The 10,047-nt window shown below is 37.1% G+C and overlaps 1 protein-coding gene across 3 annotated transcripts in view; it reads left to right on the top strand.

Moving 5' to 3' along the window:
* The window catches only part of SNX14 (sorting nexin 14), an 85,400-nt gene extending 75,564 nt beyond the window's left edge, over window positions 1–9,836 (top strand). For all 3 annotated transcript variants that reach the window (XM_055535565.1, XM_055535564.1, XM_055535566.1), the window contains 6 exons: window positions 2,351–2,474; window positions 2,741–2,905; window positions 3,617–3,712; window positions 6,099–6,190; window positions 8,661–8,717; window positions 9,627–9,836. In XM_055535565.1, the coding sequence (XP_055391540.1) occupies window positions 2,351–2,474; window positions 2,741–2,905; window positions 3,617–3,712; window positions 6,099–6,190; window positions 8,661–8,717; window positions 9,627–9,665 (573 nt within the window). In that variant the 3' untranslated portion in view covers window positions 9,666–9,836. The remainder of the gene's footprint in view (window positions 1–2,350; window positions 2,475–2,740; window positions 2,906–3,616; window positions 3,713–6,098; window positions 6,191–8,660; window positions 8,718–9,626) is intronic.
* The last annotated feature ends 211 nt before the right edge of the window (window positions 9,837–10,047 follow it).

Raw genomic sequence — 10,047 nt, forward strand, 5'->3', positions numbered from 1 at the left:
TCAACATGAATCAGCCATAAGTATACATATGTTCCCCCTCATCCTGAACCTCCCTTCCACCTTCCTTCCCATCTCACCTCTCTAGGTTATCACAAAGCACCTGATTTGAGCTCCCTGCATCAGATAGCAAATTTCCACTTGCTGTCTAATTAGACAGCCATGGTTTTATTGCGGGGGAACTAGGATCCCACAGTGGTGTGGCATGGCCAAAGAAAAAAGGAAAAACAGATAAATTTCCTGTCTGCAAGAAGCTCAGTTTAGTGCCAGAGTAGTACCCAGTATGGGGGATTCTTCCTCAAGAGAACTTCTTTGGTTTATTACTGTAAAGGGTATCTTTAATTTTTTTCACTTTATAAGTTTATTGCTAGTAAACAGAAATACACTTGATTGTTGTGTATTGATTTTCAATTCACAAGTCTTGCTAGACTTGTGTTAATTTTAGAGGTATATCTGTTAATTCTTTTAGATTTATGTGTTCAAATGATGGCAGTTATGTTTCATTCATGACTAGGACCTGCTATACAAAGGAAGGGAGTGATTGCAGTGTTTCACCATTAAATAATACAGTGTAGTTCTTTTTGTAGATATCCTTTATGAAGTTTAGGAAAGTTACCTCCATGTTTGTGGGTACACTTGGCCTATAGTTTTTCTTTCTTATTGTATCCTCGTCAGGTTTTGGTATTAAAGTTATGTTAACTTTTCTTTATTTGCTGGTAGAGTGTTAGTTATTTAAATAGTGATAACTTGTTAATAGTCATCTGCTGCTGCTGCTACGGCGGCGGCGCTTCAGTCGTGTCCGACTCTATGCGACCCCACAGACGGCAGCCCACCAGGCTCCGCCGTCCCTGGATTCTCCAGGCAAGAACACTGGAGTGGGTTGCCATTTTCTTCTCCAGTGCATGAAAGTGAAAAGTGAAAGGGAAGTCGCTCAGTCGTGTCCGACTCTATGTGACCCCATGGACTGCAGCCCACCAGGCTCCCCCATCCATGGGACTCTCCAGGCAAGAGTACTGGAGTGGGTTGCCAAGGCCTCAAGTTTTGTTTGTGGAAGTTTTTTTTTTTTAACCAATATAATTTCTTTAATGATTATAATATTCTTCAGATGTATTATTTCATGAGTCAGATTTTGATAGGTTGTACTTTTTAATAAATTCTCCATCTTATCTGTGTTTGAAACATTTTGGCCTTATGTTGTCAATAATATCCTCTTTTCATTTTCCTTTGACATCTGTGGTTGTGTCCCCTTTTATTCCTGGCATTGTCTTCTTTTCCTTCCCTTTCCTTTTTGCTTTTTTCACCCATCATACCAAAAACTGTCCATTTTATCGTTTTGTTTATCTTTTCTGACAGTTTTTTTTAGTGCCTTAGTATCTGCTCTTTGATTATTATTAATGAGAGATCTTTTGGCATACTTTTGGTAGAGTAGGTAGGGCTAAGATTTAGTTGCATTTTATTATTTTGCTATGAGTAATTCTTCATATTTTTTTCATATACATTAGGTCTTTGATTATTTTGTCCAAATAAACTTAGCTTAAATCTTAACGTTCATCTGTAAGCATCCCTTAATTAAACAGTGATTTATAGCCTTTAAATCATGTTGGGATTAAAATTAGCTATTCCTAATAGTTTTTTGTTTTTGTTTTTTATAATTTTATTTATTTATTTTTGGTTGTACTGGGCCTTCATTGCTGCGTGGGCTTTCTCTAGTTGTGGAGAGTGGAGGCTGCTCTCTAGTTGTGGTGCTTGGGGTTCTCGTTGCTGTGCCTTCTCTCTCGTTGCAGAACGTGGGCTCTAGCGCGCCCCCGCGTCTAGAGCACTGCGTGTCATTGTGGCACGCGTGCTCAGTAGTTGCGGCGCATGGGCTCTAGAGCCTGGACTCAGCAGTTGTGGTGCTCGGGCTTACTTACCTGATAGCATGTGGAATCTTCCCAGATGAGGGATCCAACCCAACCCAGGGATTGACAGGCAGATTCTTAACCACTGGACCACCAGGGAAGTCCTAGTGCTAATGGTTTTATGCATCTTTTTATGTTCATTTACTTCTTCTGATATAAAAAATTGAAGGGATTCTTTGTATGGATGATGAATTATCTGTTGCATCTAAAATGAAGGTAGATTTTTATTTAATATTTTGGCCCCCCAAAGTATTGTATTTTTTAATTCAATTTTGAGTATAAATGTGGCATTTAGGGGGCAGATCTTAACCACTCTGGTATTATGTTTTTTTTCCTTTAATATTCTGCTTTGATTGGACAAAGTTTAAACGCCTTGCTCTGTAATTACTTTATCCTTAGTAATTATTATTAGCCTGTGTAATAAACTTTTTTTATTATTTCAACTTTTACTTTAGCTTTTTAATGATCTGTATAAGAATAATGCAAACCGTGCTGAGAATACAGAAAGAAGGCAAAATCAGAATTATTTTATGGAAATGATGACTGTAGAAGGAGTCTATGATTACCTGATGTATGTAGGTAAGATATCTGTGGTTACTGTTAAAACCCGTGTTATATTTCTTCTGTGATGCGAATTAATGCTCTTGTGTATTGCTCCATTATATATTTTTTTAATTGAAGGTACTTTTTAAATTAAGAATTCAATATATAGACTATAATTGGTCTTGAACATATTAAAGTTATTAGTGTTTAAAAATAAAGTATTGACTGTTTATATTTTTTGTATTGAAAAATGTTCAGGTATCTATTTACCTTAATGAAATGTTCTGTGTGATCTTTCTCAGGACAGGTGGTTTTCCAAGTTCCTGACTGGCTTCATCATCTCTTAATGGGAACTCGAATCCTCTTCAAAAACACCCTGGAAATGTATACTGATTACTATCTTCATTGTAAACTAGAGCAACTCTTTCAGGAGCACCGTCTGGTTTCACTTATAACACTTCTCAGAGGTTTGTATTTCCTCATGTGTTTGTTTAATGTTTGAATACTCAATTTTTATTTAATTTTAAGTAGATCTCAAAGAGTGAGAAGCCTGGCCTTTCTTTGCTTTTATTAGTATTGCTACCATGAGGAAATACTTTGTATATAATAGGTGAAAATTCCAGCAAATGTTTCTTTTTTAAAAAATTTGTTAATTTTTTATAAGATTCTTTTTTTAAGATTTATTTTATTCATTTATTTATGGCTGCTTAATAAGTGGAAATGGCAACCCACTCCAGTGGGGTCAACTGCACAATCCATGGGGTCCCAAAGAGTCGAACACGACTGAGCACTCTTCGTTGCTGCACTCGGGCTTTCTCTAGTTGCAGCGAGTGTGGGCTACTTCCTAGTGGTGGTGAGCTAGCTTCTCATTGCAGTGGTTTCTCTCGTTGCAGAGCACAGGCTCTAGAGCACAGGCTCAGTAGTTATGACTCTCAGGTTTAGTTGTCCCTCAGCATATGGGATCTTCCCAAACCAGGGACTGAACTGTCCCCTACATTGGCAGGTGGCTTCTTTACTACTGAGCTACCAGGGAAGCCCTAATTTTTTATTTTTAATTGGAGGATAATTGCTTTACAATGTTGTGTTGGTTTCTGCCATATATCAACATGAATCAGCTATATGTATACACATGTCCCCTCTCTCCTAAACCCAGCAAATATTTTTTTGTCTCTTTTTAGATGCTGTATTTTGTGAAAACACTGAACCTCGCTCTCTTCAAGATAAGCAAAAACGAGCAAAGCAGACTTTTGAAGGAATGATGAACTACATTCCAGGTATAATATTTAAAAAGTAGTTTAATATAGATTAGTACTCTGGTGATCACAATGTATAGTAATTATTGAGGCAATTTTTACTGTGAGTTTTTATTTTAGAAGTAGTTATAAGAACCAGTTAAAATTAACTCATTCATTAAATGGAATTTGGTTTTTATGTTAGCACTAAGAACTTTTAGATAAGGCTGTTTCTACTGACACAATAGTTGGATTCTTTAAGTAACTTAGAATCAAACTGATCATAGTGGTATGTCTGTGGGACAGCTGGAGTCCTGCTGTTCACTTCACCATGAGGAGAGCTACATTAGTGTGTGTGAGTTAGAGGTCAGAATTCATTTATTCATCCAGAGTTTATTGAACACCTTCCATGTGCCAGGCACTTAGCACAGTGCAGGAGATATAAAAATTGTACTTGGGTAGCTCAATGGCAACCCACTCCAGTGTTCTTGCCTGTAGAATCCCAGGGACGGCGGAGCCTGGTGGGCTGCCGTCTATTGGGTACCACAGAGTTGGACACGACTGAAGCGACTTAGCAGCAGCAGCAGCAGCAGCTCAATCTGGCAGGAAGATAGACACACAGACAAGATGTACCTGTGATAATAGAGGCTTATTTAAGTTATGCAGTATCTCAAAGGAGGGGGGTGAATCCCTCTCATAAAGGAGGTAGGCTTGAGTGAATGGTTAGTAACCTCTTACTGAGATGCGAATATAAGGAAAAAACATCAAGGGGTCAAAGCAGATGATACTTAATTTAGGACATTTTGAATGTGACAAGCCTAACTATACATTATTCAGGAGGCATTGTCTCGTAATCAAGTAAATATCCAGGTTTTAGAATTGGAGGAGTGATGGTATAAGATGAGATCTGGGAGTCAGGTGTGAGTGAGTAATGCCCAGCAAGGAAATATAGAGTAAAAATTGAAGATGTCTTAGAGAATTCTCATCATTGAAAAATGAGTCTCAGAATGGTCCTGCTTAATTTTGAAGACAATTTCTGTCCCCAGTCTGAATGTAAACGTGAACCACAGCTATTTTTGAGTGAATCTTCTGTAGGTATATGATGAAGTCATTTCTTCCTTCTTTTGTAATGTAATATAGTGACCTCCTATATTGTAATATAGCATTCATGGTCGTAACTGTCTTAGTTTTAATATTTATAAACATGGAAAGCCAATGAATATAATAATTGTAATTTTGCCCAGCCATGAATTTGAGTCACATCTGCTTCAAGACTTCCGTTTGGGAAGGGGTGATTTAGCTAGTGAGGAAGCATAGCATGCCTCTCTGCTCTCCTCTACTCATTTCCTCCTTAGTGATTCTTGAAGAATCTGAAAGGATCGTCTGTTTTTGTCCATGATGCTTCATGCATATTAATTGGGAAATTCTGTGTAGTATTGGTGAATTAGGGGATTCACAAAGATGCATTATGGCCCATCTCTCTCGAAAAATATCAAGGATCTACTGAACTTCCTATAAATTGAATTTTACCTCTCAAGGTTAGATTTACCCTGTAAAAGCAAACATAAAATGAAGATTGTCCTTGAACAACATTAAGTGTTTCATTATGATTGGAGGGGAAAGGACAAATATTTGAGCACCTTGTTTACTTAAGAATAAGTTTCTTTTCCTGCTTGGAGGAAACCATTCAGCACAGATTTTAATAAGGACTGACTGTGGTACCAGGAGTGATACATGACAGCTGTGTAGTCAAACATGAATTAGAACTTTTGGGAGCAAACTTGTGTTTAAACAGTTTCCCAAAAGATTGTTCTGTAAGATAGTTACTAGTAATTTTGCAAAAAGTACAGAAAGAAATTGGTCATATTCATTGAAGAGTCTCTGTTCACCATAAAATTAAATTAATTAAATTTTAAAAAACATTAACATATTCAAACATGAAAATACGAAGAGTGAAAAGTAGACGTGATCCTGTCCCCCTTGTGCAGAAGTAGCGGTATGCTCCGGCTGGTGTTAATCCTGACAGACAGTTTCTTTGTATCTCTGTATATATATGCACAAGTGTATGTACCTAATGTTTTATTTTATTTTACTTGAATGGGATAATAAAATATGTATTGTTTCCCAACTGACTTTTATCCTTTAATAGTATAAGCAGATTTCTTTACGGTAACATTCCTGAGAGCTTACAGCTATGCTTTGTGTGTTGTGAATCTTTAAATTCAGGACTCATGATACTGCATTTCTCAACTTGACCACAGAGCCCTTTTTTCCAAGAGCTTCTTACTGAAGCACTGATTTAGGAAATGCTGACTTACAGTTTTTACATAATACCTGGGGGACAGGGTAGAGATTTTGCCTTATGATCCAGTAAATGATGAGTCACTTTATAATATAAAATTGTTTCACATGTGGCTTTCTTGTTTAGATTTGATAGTCAAGTGTATTGGTGAAGAAGCCAAGTATGAAAGCATCAGACTTCTTTTTGATGGTTTACAGCAGCCAGTTCTCAACAAGCAGGTAAAGTTCATTAAAGCAGACTGACTCGTGTCAGCTTGGTTTAGTGAATGATACAGTAGCCTGTCTGGTATATTAACTATGAAGTGATACTTTGCTAGGTGAAGGCAGTGTAATTCAAACATGCGGATGGAATAAAAGTGTCTTTTGTTAACTCTTTTTGCTCATTCTTTTTTTTTTTTAATAACATGATTGAAAATAAATATTCATTATAGGAAATTTGGAATATACCAGGCAGATTCTTTACCACTAGCACCACCAGGGAAGCAAAAATTCATGAAAATAAAGTAAAAATTTAAATACCAAGAATTCCATCATTCACTCAGGTTGTATAGAATAACTGCAATTAACATTTTACTGCTTATCAGTTCAGTTCAGTCACTCAGTTGTGTCCAACTCCTTGTGACCCCATGGACTGCAGCACACCAGGCCTCCCTGTCCATCACCAATTACCAGAGTCTACTAAAACTCATGTCCATTGAGTCGGTGATGCCATCCAACCGTCTCATCCTCTGCTATCCCCTTCTCCTCCCGCCTTCAATCTTTCCCAGCATCAGGGTCTTTTCCAGTGAGTCAGTTCTTCCCATCAGGTGGCCAAAGTATTGGAGTTTCAGCTTCAGCATCAGTCCTTCCAATGAATATTTAGGACTGATTTCCTTTAGCATGGACTAGTTGGATCTCCTTACAGTCCAAGGGACTCTCAAGAGTCTTCTCCAACACCACAGTTCAAAAGCATCAATTCTTCAGCACTCAGCTTTCTTTATAGTCCAACCCTCACATCCATACATGACCATTGGAAAAACTATAGCTTTGACTAGACGGACCTTTGTTGGCAAAGTAATGTCTCTGCTTTTTAATATGCTGTTTAGGTTGGTCATAACTTTCCTTCCAAGGAGCAAGCATCTTTTAATTTCATGGCTGCAGTCACCATCTGCAGTGATTTTGGAGCCCCCAAAAGTAAAGTCTGTCACTGTTTCCACTGTCTCCCCATCTGTTTGCTATGAAGTGATGGGACCGGATGCCATGATCTTAGTTTTCTGAATGTTGAGTTTTAAGCTAACTTTTTCACTCTCCTCTTTTACTTTCATCAAGGGGCTCTTTAGTTCCTCTTCACTTTCTGCCATAAGGGTGGTGTCATCTGCATATCTGAGGTTATAAATATTTCTCCCGGCAATCTTGATTCCAGCTTGTGCTTCTTCCAGCACAGCATTTCACATGATGTACTCTGCATAGATGTTAAATAAGCAGAGTGACACTCTTTAGCCTTGACATACTCCTTTCTCTATTTGTAACCAGTCTGTTGTTTCATGTTCAGTTCTTACTGTTGATTCTTTACCTGCATACAGGTTTCTTAAGAGGCGGGTCAGGTGGTCTGGTGTTCCCATCTCTTTCAGAATTTTCCACACTTTGTTGTGATCCACACAGTCATAGGCTTTAGCATAGTCAATAAAGCAGAAATAGATGTTTTTCTGGAGCTCTCTTGCTTTTTCAGTGATCCAATGGATGTTGGCAATTTGATCTCTGGTTCCTCTGCCTTTTCTAAATCCAGCTTGAACATCTGAAGTTCACGGTTCACATACTGTTGAAGCCTGGCTTGGAGAATCTTGAGCATTACTTTGCTAGTGTGTGAGATGAGTGCAATTGTGCAGTAATTTGAGCATTCTTTGGCATTGCCTTTCTTTGGGATTGGAATGAAAACTGTCCTTTTCCAGTCCTGTGGCCACTGCTGAGTTTTCCAGATTTGCTGGCATACTGAGTGCAGCACTTTCACAGCATCATCTTTTAGGATTTGAAATAGCTCAACTGGAATTCCATCCCCTCCACTAGCTTTGTTCATAGTTATGCTTCCTAAGGCCCACTTGACTTCACATTCCAGAATGTCTGGCTCTAGGTGAGTGATTACACCATTGTGATTATCTGGATCATGAAGATCTTTTTTGTAGTTCTTCTGTGTATTCTTGCCACCTCTTCTTAATATCTTCTGCTTCTGTTAGGTCCCTACCATTTCTGTCCTTTATTGAGCCCATCTTTGCATGAAATGTTCCCTTGGTATCTCTAATTATTTTGAAGAGATCTCTATTCTTTCCCATTCTGTTGTTTTCCTCTATTTCTTTGCATTGATCACCAAGGAAGGCTTTCTTATCTCTCCTTGCTATTCTTTGGAACTCTGCATTCAAATGGGTATATCTTTCCTTTTCTCCTTTGCCTTTAGTCTCACATATTCTGTTGAGATCTTAACACAGTTAAAATTTTGTATCAGGCTTGTTTCTTTAAAATTGTTGTTATATACAAAATATTTAACATAAAATAAATTACGAGGCATAGTAATAAAATGTAAACATGTGAAAACATATCTATCTAAAACTCATCCTAAAAATAGAACATTATGAATCTTGTTGAAACTACTTTTGTGTGTTTTTTTTTTTTTTTTTTTTTGGTCTAATTCCTTATAATCTTTTTTTTTGCATTTTAGCTGACTTACGTTTTATTGGACATTGTGATACAAGAACTGTTTCCAGAGCTCAGTAAGGTAACTGAAAAGCAGCAGTACTTTCTTTATGTTTTTAGTGGTGTACTGACATTTTTTTAGGAACATAATAATTAAGGAAATCCTTGTGATCATTTTAAAAATGAACAACCTTAACAAATAACTCTTTGTATTTTCTTCATTCAACATGCTTAAACATAGAATGGATTTGGGGATGTACGAACTGAATAGCCCCTGCCTTGGCTTCCCCCCTTCCTGATTCTAGTCAGATGGGATGTTATACCCTGTAGAGCCTCACCAGAGGCAGGTGTGAGCGTACATGCTATCTCTAGGATGGGCCAAGCTCTGCAGACTGTCATCTGCACACTGAATGCTGTGTGAGCATTTTTAAAGCAGTTGAGCTTATATGAAGCCAAGAACACAAAATTAATGGGAGTTGCAGGATGGTGATATTATTATTACCTTGAATCCTATAGATTTTGAGTTTTGAGCATTGCTTTTTTACCTTTTTTATTTTTTTTGACTAATCCCTTTGGTCAGATGAAATAACTATTCAGGGTTGTGAGACAGCAGTGAAATGTTAGTTTTATAGAGGGAACTGGATTTGGACTATTTACCTATTGAATACAAGTTTTCAAGTTAGAGCAGTATTCAGCGTGTATTAAAACAGGGTGGCAATTACGGACATTTTGTGTTCAAGTTACGTAGGAATCAGTACCCGGAAATTCCAGTTCTCTGTTTAGACTTTATGAGGTCTATCACGTGCTTTTTTCTCCTCTCTAAAACGTAAATGTTATCGGTGTCATACGCCAGCTAATTTCTTGCAGGTTTTAACACACACACATATATGTTTTAGGTTAGAATTTTAATACATTGGAACTGTTAGGCAATTCACAAATGAATTCTTGTTTGTTTTTTCTCTTCTATTAAATAGATTTATTTTTACTTTAGGTACAAAAGGAAGTTGCATCTGTGGCGTCCTGGAGATAAACATTTGGATTTGGGACAGAATAACCAGTGGAAATGTTCGCTGTGCTAGTGTAGTATATATGTACTCTTTTTTCTTTTACTTTTGTATATTCTTGTATATATCATGTAATTCAGCGTCTGAAGTTTTGATTTTGTTGTTTTAATAAAGACTGACAAATTTAATGATGAAAACTGATTGGGTCTCATAGCCTTTCATTTTACATTTCTTATCCAAATTTTCTTAGATCTATGTCACTGGTTATTGCTGTTTTTTAAAGAGATAATTCATAATCTTCTTGGGGCAAATCAGTTAGACTGATAACTTTGAAAGCATTGTATCACTTTGAAAATAATTATTTTTAGTGTAGAGATCTGATTTGCTGTCTTATTTGGAGTTAATAAA

This window comes from Bubalus kerabau, chromosome 9, assembly GCF_029407905.1.
Source record: "Bubalus kerabau isolate K-KA32 ecotype Philippines breed swamp buffalo chromosome 9, PCC_UOA_SB_1v2, whole genome shotgun sequence".
In the NCBI taxonomy this organism is placed as follows: domain Eukaryota; kingdom Metazoa; phylum Chordata; class Mammalia; order Artiodactyla; family Bovidae; genus Bubalus; species Bubalus kerabau.